The sequence below is a fragment of the Fusarium subglutinans genome (genome assembly GCF_013396075.1).
Source record: "Fusarium subglutinans strain NRRL 66333 chromosome Unknown NRRL66333_c0000232, whole genome shotgun sequence".
Lineage (NCBI taxonomy): Eukaryota > Fungi > Ascomycota > Sordariomycetes > Hypocreales > Nectriaceae > Fusarium > Fusarium subglutinans.
The window spans coordinates 17,867-38,790 of NW_023502295.1; the positions used below are offsets into that span (position 1 = coordinate 17,867).

The window sequence follows — 20,924 nt, forward strand, 5'->3', positions numbered from 1 at the left end:
AGGTTGCAACAAGCTACTTGCCCCCGTTTTCTCAGGTTCCGTTTGCAGGCTGTGTATAGAGATGACCATCAATTGAGGTGTTCATGGTCCCGTTTGCCTGGAATATGTTCTTCAAAACGTCAATAGTGAGGTGAAACCCATCCAGGCTTGTCCTCTTGCTATTCTTTGAGCTTCCAATTTGAGTCAGGTCAGAATACCAGTCGACATGACTGAGCGTCAGAGATGGGAACGTGGCGCGAACTGTTTCTGATCCTGATAGAAACGTTGACCCATCATCTGAGAAGTGATGATAGACTACATTGATCTCACTGATAGATGCATCCTCTCCCCCAACGATTTCAACATTCGCATATCCACACCTGAGCCCCATCAGCGTGTAGTTTCCAGGTGTCGGCTCGGTACGCTGTGGATCAATGTCTCCTGGAGAGTACTTTACACCCCATGGGACCTCTTCTGAGATTAGATTGACTGCAGGTAGATTGAGGGGCTCCCGAGCAGTCAGGTTTGCCACGATTACACGTACTCGTCTACCTCCCGGCTCATTAGAGGGATAACATGGAAGCGGGTTTGTGCCACCACACGCAGGAGAAAGTGTTAATGCTTCACCGTACACAATCTGAGTAGAGCCTGGAGACCATCTCGGGTCAGCCATTGCATTCCATTCGGGGTCATTATAGTCGCCACTACCAGGAACACCTCTTCCTTCTCCATAGATCCTCTGGCCAAAGTATTCCCCGCGATCACCATAACGATCCAATAGATACGGCTGGAAGAATCTTCTCTGGCCGTTGTTTCTTGTCGAGGATGTAATTGAGGTACTAATGAGGTCGGTAATGGGCGGGATATGTCTCATGCCAGAGAGCCACATTTGACGGTCTGTTCCCCGTGTATCCAAAACCACCATCCAATTATCGTCAGGTGAGATAGCAAGAGGATCGCAGTATTCTGGGTGGCTAGTAAGTCGCCGGACCTTGCCGGTTTGCAAGTGAACAGCGAATACATCAATGTTAGAGGATTCGGCCGGGTAGCCGATGTACGTAGCTTCAGTTCCCCTGCTGCTGAAACCACGAAGCTCACCTACAGCTATGGCGTTCCGGTTTATGGTCATGTGTCCACCATGCGTCGCAATAGGTTGGTCTGCTTCTGGGTTGAACAGTCGGGTGACTTTGACGAGATCGTAACGAGGGACAAGCGGTACGCCGACTGTTGGCTTCGCGTTGAACTTCAATCTTCCGAGGTACGCGTACTGGCCGAGCTTTCGACCGTTGATTGTGAAAGCATTGAATCCAAGATGGACGTCGTCGGGGTGTAAACGCAGTTCCCGAATAGGACCGCCCTCCCCGGTCCCATCAGGGCTCTTATTCCGCCGTATGGGATAAACATGGGTGCATTCGGGTGTACAGGCCGCATCTACCAGTTTATGCTCCCCGCAATCGAGTATGTTGGTGCCAAACAGAACTCTTTTTCCGTCGCCAAATGCCTGGGGGTAGCTATATGTCGGGCTTAAACCTCTTATGTTTTTCTCAACCAGTCCACAAGTGAGACACTTCCATGGACTTCCGCTGGGAAATACCTTACCGTCGGTCTTGACGACGATGATCTGGCTACCATTGTAAACGCTAGCTGGGTCCGGAGACGATGGAGCGCCTGTGAAGGTGACGAGGACCAAAACATGCTTTCCATCAGGTAAAAAGCCACCTGCTTGGAAGTCCTGGTTTGAAGCAAGAGTCATGCATCCAGTGCCATTTCGATTCACAGCTGGCGTGCAAGCTCCAAGTTCGTTCCTGGGTGCAACTGGTGGAAGAGGAAGTGTTGAAAGGCTAATGGGTTCCGGATTTGGTGGGGCATGTTGCGTTTTGTCGGTCGACATGATAAACTGAGAGCTTGGAAGTGTTAGTGCCCTCCCTACACAGCTCAGTATAACTGATTGGCGGTAATTCATTGTGAGTAATGATGTTTTTACGCCAATTACGCGGCCTTATGAGTATAATGAAAGGTCTAGTAAGGCGCCTGGTGGCCAGCATTTATACTCTTCTTACTGTCTCTCGAGACTCTCAAGCCACAGATATCTCGAGTGTTAGTCAGAGACTTCTAGGTCCAATCGCTCATCCGCTTTATGAGTATCTAATAGCCTGACTGTGTTTCTGTTTAATAGGGGCTATAAGCTGATGTTTTAACTTTCCTTAACATGAAGACAACTGCCATTATACAGAGATTTATATTACTTGCTTGAGAATCTGTTCGTTATATCTTGTACTACTCTAATATTGGAAACCCCTAATACCTCTAGATGGGACACCAAGCCCCACAGAAACGTCATTGGCTCGTATGACAGACAATACGCGGAGGTCCATGCTATACGCGTATTTCGTATTTGGCTATCCGCGTGCAATTTCCTCCCCCTAACCTGGAGCATTAAATTTACAAAAATGGAGGCATAGCCAACACGACTAAGTTGTCTTGCTGGCGTCTTTTGTACCTTGCGTAGTACACATCAATCGAATAAATAACTATACAAAGGCCTTTTTTATTATACATTTTAAGTTTACGCATCTAAACGTAATATACGTAACCACGGACGTTAATAATTTTATGACGGTTAAATGGAAGCAAAAACCATCACAGCAATGCAAGTGTCATTTCTGTAGTATGATGTTCGAATTACCCTCTTTGGAGTCTCAGCTCAGAGATTTACATTAAATTTAAAGGTACTACATAAATTAAAATTCTATAAGGCTTTAAATCAACTTTGCGCATTATGATCCCGTCATACAGTGACGACTTTGACTTCGGGTCCCTCAATCTTCTTGACCTTACGGCCCTCCCACCACGACATCAGACCAGCCAACAAGCCTGTGCCGCAGCCGAGACCGATGAAGGTACCAGTAGCCCAGCTCTTTTGCATGAAGTCAGTATGCATACCTCGAATTACTTGGGGAAATGGAAGACGTGAACTTACGGGACGATCAATGCGATTATACCCCCACATGAAATAGCACAAAACTGCTTGCAGGAATGTATTCAGCACCATCATATAGATAGTGAATCCCAGTTTCCAAAGCGGTGTCGGGGGTGCCTTCTCGCCAGTAAACGTTGTTGAACGAGGAAGAGTTGTAGACGAGTCACTCGGGCTTGTGTTCTGTTCCGTGGCCCAGGCAGGAGGTCGAAACCAAGCTTTGTTTTGTTCTGTGAGCTTCTGCATTGCAGGGACATCCTTCCAAAAGACTGCGCGGGTGTAGCGGTACCAGTCGCGGAAGCGCCACGGGGCAAGACCGAAGCCCGTGACGCAGAAAAGGGCGTTGAGGATTTGGCTGTCTATCTCGAGCCATTTCTTTCGCGCTGAGTTGTTGTCATTCGCGCTGGGATGGTTCATGGCTGGCGCGACATTGAGCAGGAGGAAGAAGAGCATTGCCTAGAGATGAAGGATTAGAAGTGTACAACAGAAAGATAGATATCGAGTCTTCAATCTACTTACGCCCCATGCCTGTGAGAGTATCGGTTAGCTAGCTGAACTTTCGGAATAACCGGAGGAGAGCAACTTACCACAATATTGAGACCGTAGAGCGTGATGAGGAAGCCAGATGGTGTGAGGAAGAATTTCCAAAAGGCCTTGAGGCCGTTCATGATGGTTGGCCCCCATTTCTCCTTCTCGTCAGCCTTGTGTTTCTCATACAGACTTTGCCGTCGCTCCAATCGCTGTCGACGCTTTTCGTGCAGATGAAAATGATGGTGATGGTGTTCTTCAGGTGCCTCAGTGATAGTCTCCTCCCTCGACGACCCCTGCTCCACGTCTACCTCCTCAGGAATTGCAACGGGCTCTTCGGTAAAGGGGTCCTTGTCAAACTTTGGAATCGCACTGGGTCTGCGGGTGAGTGTCGCCGTCCTCACCAGTGTGAGCTCACCGTCTGGTTCGGGGACAGCGTAGCGCGCAGAGTGACCTTGTGCATTGAATTCGATCTTGTCGCCGCCAGATTCGGCGTCGCGGAGTTCAGTGAGATTGGGTGCTTGTGCGATGGCTGTGCCCGTGGCTTGCCACATGCCCAGCTGCGGATTGGCATTGAGGATGGATAGCGACGCGCCGCGGACGCGACCGACGAAGCCATTGTTTGGCGGCGGTTCCGACATTGCGGCTGATACTTTTCTTGGTACTTTTAACTCCTGTCTATTGATTTTACCGTCAGATTTGAGGCTCAGAATTGAATTGATTGATGGTGCAAGGTTCATTGGGGTAAATCTGATCTGACGGTATTGATTTAATCTTATTTCTTCGGAGTCGGCATTTGGTTGCTTCCGGTCTGGTCGTCTTACTGAATACAGTAAAACACCGGAGTATGTTACACCGGCAAACAGCCAGTCAGCGACCAGCATCCCGGCTTTTACCCGCTTAATCATCATATAAAGTTTTCGCCTCAGAGCAATGGACAAACAGCACTAACTGCATGTGCTTTAGATCGTCGGCCTCTGAAAGTGCCGACTCCGCGGATAATCCTGGTCTGTTGATAATTCCAGGGCCATGGAAGACGATGCTGCTGAGAATTTTGGATCTGAGTGTAGTTTGTGTCCTCATGCAGTTACGATCAAGAAGTATCACTATATCGATCTGCAACCCTGTCACGTCACTGCAGGCTATCTTATAAACAAAGCCTATCTATCATCGACGAGATAACTCGTCCAAGACAGGTGCCAACCAAAAAGATCAAGACTTTACTACCCATCGCTGCTGTAACAGACGAGCAAGCGCAGCATTTTGCAAAAAGAACGAGTTAAACCATTTTCTCACCTTTTTCAAAGATGAAACAGGCTATGGTGATTTGCAAACCAATCTCTCCAATACAACGATGCTACTGCTCCAGACATCGCACTCCAACATACTGCCGCCATACAGATAATTACCGTGCCCCGCGCGATTCAACATCTTCAAAACATCGTCTACAGACCCAGGGTAGCCCAGAGAGCGAGCCCGCCAACAACCCATGGAAACATCATCCTCACAGCCATCTGCGCATTGAACTCTTGCATGAGGTCCAAGACATTCTTCGCACTGGAATTCAAAGGCTCAGTCTCTGAAGACTTTGAGTCCGCAATGTCCAAAAGCTTATAAGATGGACCGAGCATCACCTTTCGAACCCAGATCCAACTGAGGGGCATGAGTCCTCCTGCAGTAGCCCAGATCTTCCAAGACAAAGCAGAGCTGTTTTCCTTGTACTCTCCGTAGGCAATAGTGCCGATAACAATGATTGTTGTTAGGTCAACCCATGGCACAGTGGCTGACATGGACCAATAAAAGTATTCCCATTGCTTCGCAGCGTCTTTGGGCGACTTTTGGACGATTGGGTAGACTGAGGGGAGAAGACGGTAACCTGAGGTCATGGTACCGCCGTTGATGAGACTGCCAGCGATGGCTATACCCTTGAGGGCTGGGAGATAGGCATGAAGGGAAGACATATTTATGTGCTTGCTGGAGGATGTTTTCACGAAGTGATTACAAGAAAGAGGCTTTGTGACTATGTGTGATATAAAGTAATAAGAAATGAACCTAATATTGGCTGATGGCCGTGTTGGATCTTTTCACTGGCAATTGAAAGAATAAGCCGTTGTTATAGTAAGCTGGCCTTCAACAAGATGGAAGGAACAGCCAGCATTTACATTACTAGGCTCTATGTATGGAAACCACTGGACAAGCTGTGATCGCACTGTGAGCCATACTGTAAGCCATACCGGTAATTGCATCACAATACACATATAAGGTCCTGGTTGTGCACAGCTCTTTTGGTCCTAACTCCATATGGAACTCCAGCTGAGGTTATACTGGAACTTCCAGTCTGGAAGTTTGCGGTGCGCCACTGGGCGAGCCGCTGACTGATTGAGGGTTCAATGTGACTGTTGAAATGACAGTAGAGAGAGCTGAAAATAACAACGCAGCTGCATCTAAGGATAACAAACGATGGCTCACAATTCGCTCACAATCATGTTCACTTGAACTGAGACGTTCACATTCCCCAGGACTTTCTTGGCTACAACGTTCAGGGTTGCAATATTGGCTTTAGCGCCTGCCCCCGGCCTGTATTAGCCTTTGCAATAGTTAGTTACCTCAGCACTAGCTCACGGTGAGTCGTGCTCTGCTCGTCTTGGGCTTAGTGCTCTTTCCGTGGCTGGCTGTGCTGTAGACTTTGAGCATTCATGGACTTTCAAAAATATGGCAACTCTCCAAAAGTCCATTTTGCCCGAAGAAAGATAAGGCTCGTATCGGAAACCCCTGGAATTGAGGCCCTCCGAGCGGCTAATCATTGTGGAGCAGATACGAAGCCATTTAGGAGATTTTCTCGAGAGATGGGGCACTGGTAACGACACAGCTTGTCTGGCATTTCCCCATTAATCACGATGTTTAGAAAGGAAAGGTTGCACCTGAGCTTATTTGACCTTCTGCAGACCATCGCGACTCAATTTATCGTTCTGCTCTCACCTCATTGGTTACGCACAAGTAGAATCAGACTATCTAGAATAATAAAATAAAGAATACGATTAATGACGCGATAGCTAGAACTCCACTCCAACAGCATTGACCAGCTTCTTGACAGCACCAAAGAACTCAACAAGACCCATTGTCCACCACGATCGCCTCTTCCAGCCTTCCTCAATAGGCAGTCTCTCATCCTCAAAGATAGCTCTGACATACTTGACAGGAATCGTCTTTCCGTCTCCAAAACAGCCCATCATCAGTGCGATTTGGCCACAGTTGACCTGGTGTTCAGCCGGCCCATAAACCAACTCTGGGTTATCTTCCAGTTGACGCGAGATGCGGGCTTTGATGAACCGGGCAAGGTCTTCAGTGGTGAGAGTCTCACCATCGAAAGAATAGTCCAACATTTCTTCAATCAAGTCTTGTTGTGGATCATTGTTCCCTTGCTTCTGAGCAATGTCTCGTCTTGAAAGTGAGATATCGTGCTCGATAGCGCCGTGAGAAGCAAGATCAACAAGATTGAGATACTTCTTTCCATCAGTGATCTGCTTGGAATTCCAGCAGCCGAAATAGTCAAAGAAGGAGTAGGGGTTCTTGAGGAGGTTCCAAATCCTCTGCCATGTGCCAACAGGCTTTTTCATGTATGCCTTGGCTGGGTTTTGGTACTCAAAGTAGGTGGGATAGGCAAAGACAGAGCCGAGGAGAGGACTCATGCCGACGTGTTTCATTGCGGCGTTGAGATCTTCCTTGAAAATGTAGCAGCCGCTGCGCTCAAGATAGCCATGGTTTGCGAGAGCGTTCACGACGGGGCATGGGCTTCTGCTGGCATTGGGAGGAGCCTCTGCAAACTCTCCAACTGAGGGTGTAGGAGGCATTAGAATGGTGACTGACATGGACTTTGAGGGGCTTGAAGTGATGGGGAATGAACAAGTGAAAGCAAGTGAGGTGATTTCGCAACAGCAGAAGGACGTGGGATTGTCGCTCCTTGAATCAATATGAGCTGTTATACTACGACGAGAAGAAGCTAAAAGGTCACTGGCGGACTCCTGCCATCATTGACCAATGGTTTCGAGGTCGATTACATAGAAGTCTAGACCTGTAGCGTAGTATTCGTGGCGGCCAGTTGAGCGCTGAGCATTTCCAATAGTCCCAAGATCAACCACACTACTAAAACTAGAGTTTGAGACATCGGATGTACCTGGGGGACGGAAAGGAATCAGATGCAAGAGCTGCATTACTGCTTACGTCTTGTGGCTTGCTGAAACTGGCAACTTATTCACTCAGTTGGGTAAACTTGATGCAGCTAGGTTTCTCTCACCGGCGCACGGTACTGACAGGGGCAGGGGACGACAGTCTCACGATAAGCGCCGGATACCTGACCGGTTGATAACCGGGTTACGGGATAATCCTTGGCTTATTTGTGCACATCACAGCTACAAGCTTTCATGCCACACGCCGTTTAGCGGCCCTGGAACCGCTGGAAGTGGAACGTGATGATGCTTATCTGACCAACGGCTAACGATGCACGCGTTTTCAGCTCCAAAGGTGGCCTGAGCACTTCTGCCAGTCTGGACAAGGCGCTATTTTAGACCCGCTAGCGGCCAGTCATCCGCAACGGGCCGTGTGGAGAGTTCAGTGGATGAATTTGCAAGTGGCTGAGCGGGGAATGTGATAACGATGCGACATTGGGTTAAAGCCGTGATAACCGCTGCTCGTTTGCGTGTTCAAGTTCAGCTCTGAACTTTGTCGTGAGTGATTTGGCTTAGTTGTTTTTTGGTATCCAAGACTGGACTTTTGTGATAGCTGGAGTATCCAATGCACGAAATCAATAGCGGCAGACTAAGAAATGCCACGATGACGAATGAGCAGTACGCGAATGTCAGCCACGCGGCATGCAAGGTTCGTCAGCTCGAGAGTTGGGCAAGGATTAGCCAGAAACATAACGAGGAGGGTATTCTTGGCGTTGCAGATGCCGAGATATGGATAACAATGCCCGAGAATTGGTTCTGATAGAGCGGAGTAAGCGAGGCAGGGTCTGATCGATAGTTTGTCTTCACAGTGCATTCACAATCTCCATGCGGATGCGATGCCCAATCTACATTGACTGATAATAGGCCCCAGGCTGCACCAGCTCAAAGAAAGCATCAGACAACATTCTCTCACCCCAAACTATCTAATTTCATTTCATTTCCTCCAGAGAGTGTTCACAAGTCACTCTCATCGAATGTTCCTCCTCATCTTATCTCTTGTTGTTATTCTTCTGTGAGACTGCAGAACCCTCCTGACCGTCATCATGAATGGCCACTCTCAGCACTCCCATGAGCCTGTGATGAGCAAGCAAGATGAGGATCTCATGCAGCTCACGCTACAACTCAGAAACAAGAAAGAAGCTGAGAAGTATGCCAAGTATCACGGCGACAAACTCATTGGAGTATGCATCACTTCCGACATTACATCATACTTGCTAACGTCTGTAGAACCCCATTGCTCCCAAGGTTGGCTTATGGGAAGATGTTAAATCCGTCTTCTCCAAGTCAAGCAACTGGCCCGCCTTGAAGAGAACGGCAGATGGTATCATCAAAGGCACTGGGCTTGATGCAAGTTGGCCATGTATCTCATAAGCCTGCGTACTAACGATGTGTAGGGACAGAGTCTTGCGACGATTGCTGGCAGTCTTTCTGACTACAGTGTCCAACGCCAGAAGCTGATCGATGGCCAAGTCAAAGACAAGTACGACAAGATGCTGCACCGTAAGTTTACACAAAATTAGGAGAGATTGATGACTGATGCTAATTTCTTCAGCGCCCTTGACATACCTTGGCGATGCTTTCCAGTATCGAACTGCTGATGGCAAGTTCAACAGTGCCATGAATCCCCATCTCGGCCAAGCTGGTGCCCCATACGCCAAGACTGTCCCGTCAAAGACAGCGCCTCTGGGAGCTCTCCCTGATCCTTCTGATCTCTTTGACAAGCTCATGGCACGAGAAGAAGGTGGCCGTGAGAGCCAGTCTGGACTCTCTGCCATGCTCATCTACCACGCAACCATTATCATACATGACATCTTTAGAACCAACGACAACGACAAGAATATCTCTGATAGCTCTTCTTACCTCGACTTGTCGCCTCTTTATGGATACACTACAGAGATGCAGCGCAAGGTCCGAGATGACAAGTTCAAGCTTGGTCTCTTGAAGCCCGATACGTTTGCTGAGGACCGTCTACTTCGACAGCCACCTGGCGTCTGCATTATGCTTGTTATGTATAACCGATATCATAACTATGCTGCAAGGCAACTTCTCCGCATCAACGAGAATGGTCGCTTTAGAGTTCCTGCCATGTACGAGAAGACCAAGCTCGTCTCTTTGATCAACGAGCATCTCCCTGAGAAGGACCAATATGGCCAGAAGCTTCCTTTGGATGAGAAGGTTCAGGAGATGTGTAAGCAGTACGAGTCTCTCTGGCGACAGGTTCGCGCAGCAAGGCCTGGTGATGCACCATACGCTCCCCCGCAGACGCCTCATGAGACAGAAAAGGAGAAGACGAAACGAGAAGAGGCTGAGAAGAAGCGACAAGACGCCTTGGAGGAGATTGAGAAGTTCAACAAGTCCCAACTGAACCAAGACTTGGAAAACCTGACGACCGATCTCAAGCTTCTGCTCAAGAAGAAGACCTTGAAACTCAAGGACCACGATCATCAAGCTGCCAAGGACTTTGAAGCGGCATGCGACGAGTTCAAGGAAGCTTGGGAAGCAGCCTGGGACAAGCAAGACGACGATCTCTTCAACACGGCTCGCCTCATCACTTGTGGCATGTACATCCAGATCTCAGTCCACGACTACTTGAGAGCGCTCATGGGTTTCCACCAGTTCGACACCAACTTCACACTTGATCCTCGCGCCGACTTTGATCAGAAAAAGACCAGTCGTGGTATTGGCAACCAAGTCACGGTCGAGTTCAACCTTCTCTACCGTTTCCACTGTGCCACCTCGCGTAAGGATGAGGCATACACTGAGGAGTTTATGAAAGAGGTATTGCACTTCAAGGACCCAAGCAATACGTCCCTCCCTGAGTTTCTGGGTACCATGGCTGCTGTTAAGCAGAAGGCTGCTGAGGACCACAAGTATGGCAAGAGGGAGCCTGAGCCATGGGAGGTCACCTTTGGCATCCCCGAGGACGGGCCAGCACCTGCAAATGGAGCTGGGTCGTCTGGTAACACTTCGGACAGTGGAATCGCTTTGAACGGTGCTTCTTCCAGTATCAGCCCAGAAAAGGTCACCAAGTCCAAGCACTTCACTCGCAATGCCATTACCAACCTCTTTGATGACAAACAGATGCTTGAAGAGCTTACCTCGGCTATGGATGACCCCATCTCCAACTTCGGTCCTCGCAACGTTCCCAAGTGTCTCAAGTCCGTTGAGATCATGGGAATTCTTCAAGCTCGTCGATGGGAGTGCGGAACTCTGAATGACTTCAGAGACTTCTTTGGCCTCCCCAGACACCAGTCTTTCGAGAGTGTCACAAAGAACATTGAGATCCAGAATGCACTCCGAGATCTTTACGAGCATCCTGACAAGATCGAGCTCTATCCTGGTATCTTCTGCGAGTCCGACGAGTACATGGGTCTGGACCCAGGACCCAGTGAGTCCAGCTCTGCTCTTTGGTCTGCCATCTTCTCCGATGCCATCACCCTTGTCCGATCTGATCGCTTCTATACTGTTGATTGGAACACCAACTCTTTGACCTCTTGGGGCATGAAGGAAGTCACCCCCAACAACGAGGTTTGCAAGAGTTCGGTCTTCCATCGCCTCCTTCAACGTGCTTTCCCAGGCTGGTTCCCCTCCAACACCATCCGCTTCTTCCATCCTTTCTACACAGCCAAGCAGAACGGCATCTACGCCGAGGCTCAAGGCTATGGTGATTGGTTCAAGGAGACGGTTGATCACCCAAAGGTCGCCGTTGGTGCCCCGGTGCAGAAACCAGAGAAGCCGTGGTATCTCAGCAAGTACGACGACATCAAGATCATCTTGCAGGGCGAGAAGGCTAAGAACTTTACAAACCCTGCGTATTACTACAAGGAGAACCTACCTCAGGTGGTCAAAGACGTGTTGACGACGGTGGAGGGGAAGAAGGATCCCAAATACACATCCACGATTGACAATTACGTCAAGGATGTGGAAGCAGACTTGAAGAAGTATCTTGACCAAGAGATGAGAGCGATTGTCAAGAGAGAGTCGATCTCTATGACCAACTCGACATTCCAGATCGATGCTACTCGAGAGTGAGTTTCCCTCTACCCTTTGTCTCCCGGACCCAGCTGACCAATTCATAGCTTCGCCATTCCCGTTGTCACTCGATACGTCGCTGATTTTCTCGGCTTTGGCAACAAGCTCTTCAAGACCCCCACTGAGGCCAAGGACACGTACAGCGAGAACGAGATTTATCAGCACATCACAAACTGCCAGATCTTCCTCTCATACAACGCTGACGAAACCAAGTGGTTGCAGCGTCGTGAAGCTTTCAAGGCTTCCATGAAGAAGCTCATCGAACTGACCCAGAGAGGAACTATCTGGGAGGCTGGGCAGTGGGACATCACCAGGGCGTTGTTCGGTAAGAAGGAGACTAATGCTATGCATGACCTTGGAGTTTTTGTCGCGAAGCAGGTTTTGGGTTATGAGAAGGAACAGAGCAAAGCGGCTGCTATCCTTCTTCTCATTTGCCTTGACTTTGCTTACAATGCAGTCGTTTCGGTAAGTTACTCTAATGCCAGCTGCATTATCATCGTCACATGAGACACGCTAACCACTAGCAGTTCACTGCTACGCTGGACGGGTACATGAGAGACCTTTATGCGGCCGCTGATGGCCGTCCGCATCTTATGCTCCTGCGTAATGACTTTGGTCCACAATGGATTCAAGTCCAGAAGTGTGTCTTCAGTGACAAGCCCAACGCAGATGAGCAGCTTGAGAAGATGGTCCAGACAATGGCGCGCATCACCGTTCGACAGCCCATTATTCGCAAGGCTAACCAAGACGGCACGTACACCTTTTCTGCCAGCGTGAACAAAGGAAAGAAAGTTACCATCACGAAAGGTCAGGCTGTTATCCTGGATCTTGTAAGTTCATTCCACCATACATCCGTCCAAACTGCATACTAACTGTGTTCAACAGGCCAAGGCCGGCGAGGAGGAGGGAGTCAAGGGCAACGCAGAGAAGCAACAGCTCCTAATGTCCCAGCTCAGCATCGCCGACAAGTTTGGCGTCTTTGCACCTCGACGCTTTGCCACGATCTCTCTAACCTCAATGATCAAGTTCGTCGCTCAGATGAAGAACCCTCGTCGTGGTCACGATGCGCAGGGCAAGCTTAAGAAGATTAACCTTGACTCTACCCCTGAGGGCTATGCCAATTACATGGCTCCTGGACGGGTTAGCTGGATTCAGCAACAGGCCAAGAAGCTGGAAAGCCCTGGAGAGGTAAAGGATATTGTTACCGATGGCATCCTGCGGCCACAGACTGACACCTATCTCACCCCAACCTGGGATGAGTTCGTTCCCTTCCCCATGACATGGAAGATCCGTTTCGACGGCTTCGGAGAATCAGACTACAAGGTTGGCACCAATGACTACGGTAGAGTCAAGACAATGCCTACGCTTCCTGATTTCTGTCCTCCGTGGTATCAGCCTCAAGGTCCGAGCACAGTTGGTGGTGCCTTTGCTTCTACTGTTTGCATTTGTGCTGATGAAGGAGCTGGAAAGGGTGAGGTTGATGAGAAGGGTGAGAAGGTTTATAAGAAGGGCTGTCCTTGTGTTGGAGGCTCGAAGAAGAAGTCTAAGCTAAAGACGGCTCAGCTTTCGACGGGCTGTGGATTGAGTGATAACTGTGTTCATAAGTAGTGTTATTGTGACTTTCTAATAGTTATTGGTGTCTTGTGTAATTGTGTGTCACTACGCTTTACCTTTGGTCCTTATTGTTGAGGAATGTCATTTGCCTGGACGAAGTTCGTTCTCTGCGGCTGATTCTAGACTACATGAACCCTCTACTCGCCTTGGAATTCCGACTTAATGTCAATGTAAACAACTACTGAAATCTGCCAAAGCTTAACCTTTGTTATCACGAAGATATCTAAGCCACTTCATCAGTTGGGAGAAACTTACGAGAGGACCTATCGCAGTGATAAGTCGGATCTGACAGAGCCATGACATTCGGCAGCCGTGCACTGAGTTCGGGCGTTTATTAATCCATGTGATTTAATTACCAATACTTTACTTTCCGTATTGACATGGGCAGCCATATTTGGTATTCGCCCCTTTGTATGCGATAAGTGGGATGGGCTGTGCATCATCTAACTAACTATTACGATAGGTGGGATGACTGGGGTTAACAATGACTTTGGCAAGTCGCTGCAGCACATGAAGGGCGAAAACTACACTGTAGGCTTGGCTGAGCGAATAATGAATGAAGCTTGGTAATCAACCGGGCTTTATTTAATAGTCTACTGATTGAGTTTCATTGTCCACTATGATACGGAGTATTAGATAAATAATCTTACTGGAATCAAAAGAGGGCGTCAAGCTTGTTTAGACAAAATAGGAGCAAACGATAAGCGTCATGTATTGGGAGCTTGACTCACATGAGAGACACGCCATATTTTCTTGTAAATCAATGCCCCAATGTAGACTTGAGATAACTATGGACGAGAGCAACTTCTCATGTACGAATATAGGTTAGCTGAGCTGTGTCGGGTTGCGAAGGTGAGTGATAACCCATTTTGGGTCTTATCGCTAAGCGAGAGCGCCTACAACTGCTTAATATGGTCTAGCTCTGCCGCGCAAACAACGCCAAGACCCATGGGAGATCTGCAGGAGGCCAGGATAATCCTCGTGTATCTCCTCTCTCTGAGGGGAACCTCGGATATTACACAAAGCCGGGCCAGGATTAAGCATAAGAGGCTCACAGATAAAAGGCGGGGAGTACGTTAGAGTTCATAACCGGACAGCCCTTTAGTCATGGATGAACCAGGCCGACCAATGCTATCAACAGGCGTGGGGGCAGTTTATACGAAGGACCGTGTCGGAAGCTTCTGTGATATTTCCAGGGCCTCCAACTTCCTGATGTAGTAGCACTACCCCATAGTTTCTTGAACTCTAAGCGTGGCATCGGTGGTAACAGCGGGGATAGATAACGGCAATTACGCTGAGGAGAGCCTGTATGGGAATAAACAGTTGCCAGAGTATAAATAAGAGCAACCACTCGCGATGGAGATCACTTTATCACAAACTCAAACAACAGTTACATTTTCGATTGAGTTTTCACAATCATATCGTCACCATGTTGCCAAAGCTTATCACAAACATCCTTGTTTCCGGCGCTCTCGTTGTTGCCGCCACTCAAGAGCCCCTCCAGCCTAACCACTGCGACGTTGCCTGCCAACTTGCATATCGCAAGGCTCTGTCTGTTGAAACCAACCGCTGGGTCAACCAAAACCTTTCGACGGATGAATTTTATATGAACCCGTCCAATCTTTCCGATTACTCTGCTGGTGATCTTGTCAAATGGGAAAATGTTCCCGCTGATCAAGCCTCCAAGAGGTGGACCCTTCCCGGCGGAGTATCCCTGTCTCGGTTCTTCTATATCACCGAGGACATTGATGGCAAGCCCATTCCTGCCACTGGGTTTGTCCTGACGCCTTACTCGAATCCTCTTGGCAATGACAAGCCTTTCCGAACACTTGTCTGGACCCATGGAACTGCTGGCGGTACGCGTCAGTGTGCGCCGTCAAATCACCGGGCTCTGTACTATGAATGGACTGGACCATTTGCTCTTGTACAGCAAGGCTATGTTGTAATTGCCCCCGACTATGCTGGTCAAGGCAGTGATATTCCCCAGGGCTTCATGTATGAATCCGGCGCACTTCACGCTGCAGATGTTAGCTTCGGACTACAGGCTGCACGCAAGGCTCTTGGAAAGCGCATTACCAAGGAATGGGTTGTCATTGGACATAGTGAGGGTGGTATGACTGCATGGAGGACTGATGAGCGAGAGGCCAAGCCGGGCAAGGCAACTGGTGGTTTCCTCGGCGCTGTCGCAATCGCCCCAGCTCTCCAACCCATCAAGCTCATTCCGGAATCCTTCCGCCGGGCAAAAGATGGCCCAGCTGGCGATGTTGTCTCTATCTTCCTCCTCCAGTCCATCTCACGACTCTACTCCTCTATCAAGGTCGAGGACTACGCCACGGACATTGTCCTCAGCCGCATCGCCCTTGCAGACCAGGGTTGCATCAACGCAGGAGGTACAATCTATGGCAGTCTTACCGTGAAACAGCTGTATAAGAACACTAGCTGGGTTGAGCATCCCGACTTCGTTGACTGGCAGAAGCGTTACAACGGCGCCGGAGAACACCCTCTCGCAGCACCCATGCTTGTTATCCAGGGAGATGATGACATTCTGACATACGCTGAGTATGCTGAAGAAGATTTCAATGCCACTTGCAAGAAGTATCCGGAGTCAACTGCTGAGTATAGGCTTTACCATAAGACGGATCATGGCCTTGCTCTTTCAGTTTCTCAGGCTGACTTCTTTCCCTGGATTGAGGACCGTTTCAATAAGGTCAAGCTGAACAAAGGCTGCAAGAAGACTGTTATCAAGCCTGTCACCAATAATTTTGGACTTACCTCCCAGGAGTGGCAAGTGGATCTTCTATGAGCGTCTTGATGGTGTTACGAGGTCGAAGTGAAGGTTTCTCGTCAAGATTTCTGCGTATGCACTTAGCCAGCTGTCTTAATATTGTTGAGCCTGTTACTGATATCTTTGATCTGACAAGCCAGAACTGGGAGGTCGGGTTGTGCAGGCCAATGGACTAACGTGATACAATCCGACCACCAACTCTTGCAGCCATCAAGTGGCAACATCTTGGTTATGCTATACCTATTTAAGTCAGTATTGTTTGTTATATAAAGTCAGCAATTAACAAATAGGATTCAGCAACCCACGCTTCTTAAGTAATATTCAAGTAGCAGCATCTTGAGGTGATTGAGATATTATTATATTAATATAGCCTTGAAGCAGAAATATGTATTAAGAAATCGACTTTTCGGTTCGACTACAGCGGGCTTATCTTAATAGCCCTTATCTGATGCTATCTTATCATTAATAATAATGTTTTTCAAAGTCCAATCTAAAGCACAATTTAATACAATTAAATATTTCCCAAGTAAAAGCAAGCAACTAAAAGCAACTCAATAATTGTAGCCAATTATCTATAGGAGTAACTTGATAAAAGGTCCATAAAGTGTAGGTAATTAAATTTAATTGTTAGAATTTGCTCAAGCGTGTTATAGTGACTTCGAAGTTGTAAAAGCGGGGTAGTCTAGGGAGGCCCACCAGATTCCTGTACCGCCTGGTTACGTCCTTTGTTCCTTACGAACACTGCTGAGAGAGTTCCAATATTTGGATATCGCTGACTCTTGATCACCAAGTACAAGTTCTACCATCTATCAACATGGACACTTCGTCGTTAATGCTGGCGCTCCAGCTCCAGCAACAAGACTTGAATAACTGGGAGCAGTCCAGAAAAGGAAAACAGCGCGAGGGTGAGGTCTCGGACTCGGATTTGGCTCTCGAAGCCTGCCGCCATGAGCTTCAGGCGATGGCAGCCCAGATTTCTGACCAAGCGATGGCACTTAGCATTGCAAGAGCTGTTGAATCGGATGGTCAGATCATTAGAGAAGCCCAGTTGGCAGAGCAGCAGGCTGCGAGGGACCATGAATATGCCGTCAGCCTTTCAAACAATCCAAATGCAAACCCCAGATCATTAGCTCGAAGTGTAAAGAACACCCACAAGTTGGAGAACGAAGTGGAAGATGATTTGATCGATATCTTGAGATCAATGAATCTGGGAGGACTTAACGATGCCACGTCGGGCCAACCTGAGTCATCAGGTTGGGCAGCATCTCGTAAGGCACCTCAAATGAAGGAATGTATCGCCTGCAACGACCGGTTCTCGCCTCTTGCGCTCTCTCGATCACCCTGCTCCCACGAATATTGTCGAGAATGTATCGTTGGCCTGGTTCGATCTTCACTTCAAGACGAGACTCTATTCCCTCCACGATGCTGCGGGCAGAACATTCCTGTCACCCCAGGTCGATGGTTCTCGCCAGAACTAGTCGGTCAGTTCCAGGCAAAGAAGTTGGAATTTGACACGCCGAATCGCACTTATTGCAGCAAGCCGTCTTGCTCGACATTTGTGCCGCCGCAATTTATCGCAGGCGAGACGGCGACGTGCCCCAGATGCCGTCGGCGTACTTGCGTGCACTGTAAAGGGCCACACCATAGTGGCGTTTGCCCAAGTGATACTGCCTCACAGCAAATCTTGGAGCTTGCGGCCGAGAATGGCTGGCAGCGGTGCTATGCTTGCCATAGAGTGGTTGAGCTGGAAATTGGATGTAATCACATGAGTAAGTGGCCAAGCTGTTCTAACGTTCTAATACCCAATTGACCTTCAAATCAGCCTGCATTTGTAGAGCAGAATTCTGCTACGTTTGTGGCGAGCCTTGGAAGAATTGCGGCTGCCCCCAATGGCAAGAAGAGCGGCTGATGAGAAGGGCCAATGACATTGTTGACCGAGATGACAATGCCGGTCGTATGAATGCTAGAGTTAGGCAGGCCCGTGTTGAACAGGAGAGGGTCAATTTGATGGAGAACCATGAGTGCACGCACGACAGGTGGAAGGGGCGTCCTGGCCCTCGGCAATGTGAGGAATGTTACCAGGTTCTTCCCCAGTTCATTTACGAGTGTCGTCAGTGCCATATTATGGCTTGCAGGCGATGTCGATTCAACCGACTTTGAAGTTGAGATTCGAGGGTGTATGTAGTTCAAACATTGACTATTGAAAGAATAAATCCCAGGTCGACTCACACCACTGCCCTCGCGCCATGATTTTGATATAAGGATTAATATATAGTTACAGTGGTCAAAGAGGTATGGTAAAGATCGTGACGGAAGAGAAGCTCAATGGAAAGCAAGCTAATAAGGCGTGCAAAGTTGTACACAGTTCAGAGTCCAGCCCGTCACTTGAATTTTGTTATCCTCAGCATTTTCGTCACTGGGTCACTGGACTCATGCTAGTGTTGACACTGGGGTATTTTGACTCCTCCTTCCAGGCTTCCGGTGCTTTACAAATCCTAATATCCTTCCCTTTTGCTTTGTACATGACTCTATTTCGGCAGTTGTCGCAAATGTGCTCAATGTCGAATGACCACTTTGCCATATATGGAGCGACTGCTCCACAGACTGTTGTCATCAACAACGCAACAGCCTGAAGACTGTGGTTTGTTAGCTCAAGCTCTTTCAAGGGAACGTCTTTCACGTACTGAGTTGTGCTGGAAGGTTTCTTCTTGACGATTGTTTCGCTTCGCCGTAGACAAAACGGACAATCAATAGCTTCAGGCTCGTCGCCAAGCAAGTGTAGAGGTGTCACAGTATTCGATCCCGGAGGTGCAGGTATGACTTCCAAACCAGAAGCATATTCGATATCTGTTTGTGGTGTTGTACTAATCATAGGAAGGTTGTCGCGATTATGGGCGTATTCCACGAGCGCAAGCTCGGGCGCATCGTGAATGACGGCTTGTGGAAGGCAATCAGAGTCGGCTCGAGGGGGGTGTGCTACTTCGAGTGTGCTATGGTTGCGAGAGTTGAGATCCGCTTCAGTAAGGGGCGGTGATGTGAATGACTCGGTCGATCGAGAGGTTATAGGTGTCATGGCCATTGGTGACACCGAGACATTGAAGGCGACGGGGCTGGATGTTGTTGTCATAGGCGACATAAAGCCATCTGTTGTGAGAGGATCTGTTGTCGTTGCCTCTGAGTAGCTTGGTGGTGGTAGAGGACTGTTCATGTTAGTCAGGACATTCAGAAGGCGAAGATGCTTCTTACCCTGCCGGGACATGGTACAGTTGGTGGTCTTTCGAGTCCATTATGGGGGAAATGAACATGAGACGAGTGACAAAACTTGGCAGCATTCCACTAGGAAGAGCAGGAGACAAGATATTTAACTAGCTCAATGCAGGCTCGAGTACCCTAACCCATTAGGCTAATGTGTTCGGATTCGACGGAGCTTCTTATAAAGCGATCATCCAACTAACAGATGAGTTGAGGCCCTACGAGGCTAAGTTTAGATTAAAGTGAAACCATACGCATCTCGGCCACGCGTAGCGTGCGCAATGATCAACCCCAGATCCATAATGCAATTTGAAATCATGCCGCAGACGGCACTAAACCAACGGCACAGTCCGGTACCGAAACCGAAACCGAGAGCGGCACCGAAACCCCTCAACCAATCAAACAGCAGCTGCTTCATTGCATAATGACGATCAAAGGGACTCAAACTGAGCCATGAGCCTTGCCAACATTCTTGAGTTTCCAACAAGCTTATTTGGTTGGGCCTTGTTTAAAAATAGTGCCGGTAGGGCTGGTTTTCCGGGCAGCACTATGTCTCTAAGCCTCAGAGCTCGGTTTCTCTTTTGCACTTTGCAGGTTTCTCGAATACGTGTATGAGCATGCACGGCAACTGCCGCGTAATAATAGAGTTGAGACTTGTAGATTCATAGTGTTTTGAGTCAATTGCCAATCTTATAAATGTTTGGTGTTTCCAGCAATGAATGTCTGGCTTTATCAGCATCATTCTCAAGCCTCAGCATCCTCATTCCATTGCATTCACACTACCGCCTTTTTTTGCTCGCAGTTCTTACCAGTTCTATCACAATGACGCCTGTATTTCTCAAGAAGATGGAGCCTTTCTTTACTCTCCGCAACAAGATGCCCCTGCAGATTCTTTTAGTCACCTTGATCATTACCGTCATCACCCTCTCGGGCGTGCGACTCATCTTGCCCAATCGGCCCCGAGGTCGCTCCACCACCATGGGTCTCGGCATGGTAAGCTTATTTTCCGACCCACGATCTCTCAGATCTAACATGTCTCTTTTCAGGGTGCCAAGTCACTCATCATCCTGACCTACGAGATCCTCACCGAACACTTTATCCGCTTCCATCGCTGGCATAGCCTCAAGGCGTACTTCATCCTCAACGCGATGGAGGTTGTCTTCTGGGCAGCGGTTGCATTCATGATGATTCAGGGTAACTCTAAGCTCTGTGTCGGAACGAGCTGCGCGCTGGGTTGGGTTGTCTTTGTATTGGCTGGTATCCTAAGGTATGTCATTCTCAATATCTATAGCAAGCAGATCATGACTAACAAATCAGCCCGATATACAAGTACCTTGCTGTTGTCACCTACTTGGACTGGCGGTTCTACAAGAAGAATGGCTTTCCCCGCGGTACGAGGACAAAGAATACGGATGAATCTCTCAGCACTCTCCGCTCAGATGACACTGCCTATCACCACTGAGAAGCGACACGGAGGCTGTGATAGGGTCAAGATATTGAAGGAGGCACGGAGACACATAGATAGAGGTGC

The 20,924-nt window shown here is 48.6% G+C and overlaps 9 protein-coding genes across 9 annotated transcripts; 4 read left to right on the forward strand and 5 right to left on the reverse strand.

The window, feature by feature from the left end:
• Window positions 1-31: 31 nt before the first annotated feature.
• On the reverse strand, window positions 32-1,870 carry FSUBG_11744 (saponin hydrolase precursor; the record flags this gene model as incomplete). Its single annotated transcript, XM_036676459.1, has 1 exon — window positions 32-1,870. One exon carries the CDS (start codon window positions 1,868-1,870, stop codon window positions 32-34), a length of 1,839 nt encoding a protein of 612 aa, XP_036532767.1.
• An 897-nt stretch (window positions 1,871-2,767) lies between these two features.
• Window positions 2,768-4,125, reverse strand: FSUBG_11745 (uncharacterized protein; the record flags this gene model as incomplete). The annotated part of the gene is made up of 4 exons (XM_036676460.1): window positions 2,768-2,896; window positions 2,960-3,412; window positions 3,476-3,484; window positions 3,544-4,125. 4 exons carry the CDS (start codon window positions 4,123-4,125, stop codon window positions 2,768-2,770), a joined length of 1,173 nt encoding a protein of 390 aa, XP_036532768.1.
• Window positions 4,126-4,929: 804 nt separating this feature from the next.
• Window positions 4,930-5,445, reverse strand: FSUBG_11746 (uncharacterized protein; the record flags this gene model as incomplete). The annotated part of the gene is made up of 1 exon (XM_036676461.1): window positions 4,930-5,445. The coding sequence occupies one exon, from the start codon at window positions 5,443-5,445 to the stop codon at window positions 4,930-4,932; it is 516 nt and encodes a 171-aa protein (XP_036532769.1).
• A 1,092-nt stretch (window positions 5,446-6,537) lies between these two features.
• Window positions 6,538-7,335, reverse strand: FSUBG_11747 (chloroperoxidase; the record flags this gene model as incomplete). The annotated part of the gene is made up of 1 exon (XM_036676462.1): window positions 6,538-7,335. One exon carries the CDS (start codon window positions 7,333-7,335, stop codon window positions 6,538-6,540), a length of 798 nt encoding a protein of 265 aa, XP_036532770.1.
• A 1,418-nt stretch (window positions 7,336-8,753) lies between these two features.
• Window positions 8,754-13,350, forward strand: FSUBG_11748 (linoleate diol synthase; the record flags this gene model as incomplete). Its single annotated transcript, XM_036676463.1, has 7 exons — window positions 8,754-8,891; window positions 8,938-8,955; window positions 9,105-9,210; window positions 9,263-11,738; window positions 11,790-12,207; window positions 12,270-12,572; window positions 12,628-13,350. The coding sequence occupies 7 exons, from the start codon at window positions 8,754-8,756 to the stop codon at window positions 13,348-13,350; spliced, it is 4,182 nt and encodes a 1,393-aa protein (XP_036532771.1).
• A 1,435-nt stretch (window positions 13,351-14,785) lies between these two features.
• FSUBG_11749 (secretory lipase) lies at window positions 14,786-16,159 on the forward strand (the record flags this gene model as incomplete). The annotated part of the gene is made up of 1 exon (XM_036676464.1): window positions 14,786-16,159. One exon carries the CDS (start codon window positions 14,786-14,788, stop codon window positions 16,157-16,159), a length of 1,374 nt encoding a protein of 457 aa, XP_036532772.1.
• Window positions 16,160-16,955: 796 nt separating this feature from the next.
• Window positions 16,956-18,050, forward strand: FSUBG_11750 (IBR finger domain protein; the record flags this gene model as incomplete). The annotated part of the gene is made up of 2 exons (XM_036676466.1): window positions 16,956-17,910; window positions 17,977-18,050. 2 exons carry the CDS (start codon window positions 16,956-16,958, stop codon window positions 18,048-18,050), a joined length of 1,029 nt encoding a protein of 342 aa, XP_036532773.1.
• A 504-nt stretch (window positions 18,051-18,554) lies between these two features.
• FSUBG_11751 (uncharacterized protein) lies at window positions 18,555-19,428 on the reverse strand (the record flags this gene model as incomplete). The annotated part of the gene is made up of 3 exons (XM_036676467.1): window positions 18,555-18,777; window positions 18,826-19,341; window positions 19,388-19,428. 3 exons carry the CDS (start codon window positions 19,426-19,428, stop codon window positions 18,555-18,557), a joined length of 780 nt encoding a protein of 259 aa, XP_036532774.1.
• A 787-nt stretch (window positions 19,429-20,215) lies between these two features.
• FSUBG_11752 (cytochrome P450 monooxygenase) lies at window positions 20,216-20,855 on the forward strand (the record flags this gene model as incomplete). The annotated part of the gene is made up of 3 exons (XM_036676468.1): window positions 20,216-20,386; window positions 20,440-20,660; window positions 20,711-20,855. The coding sequence occupies 3 exons, from the start codon at window positions 20,216-20,218 to the stop codon at window positions 20,853-20,855; spliced, it is 537 nt and encodes a 178-aa protein (XP_036532775.1).
• Window positions 20,856-20,924: the final 69 nt, after the last annotated feature.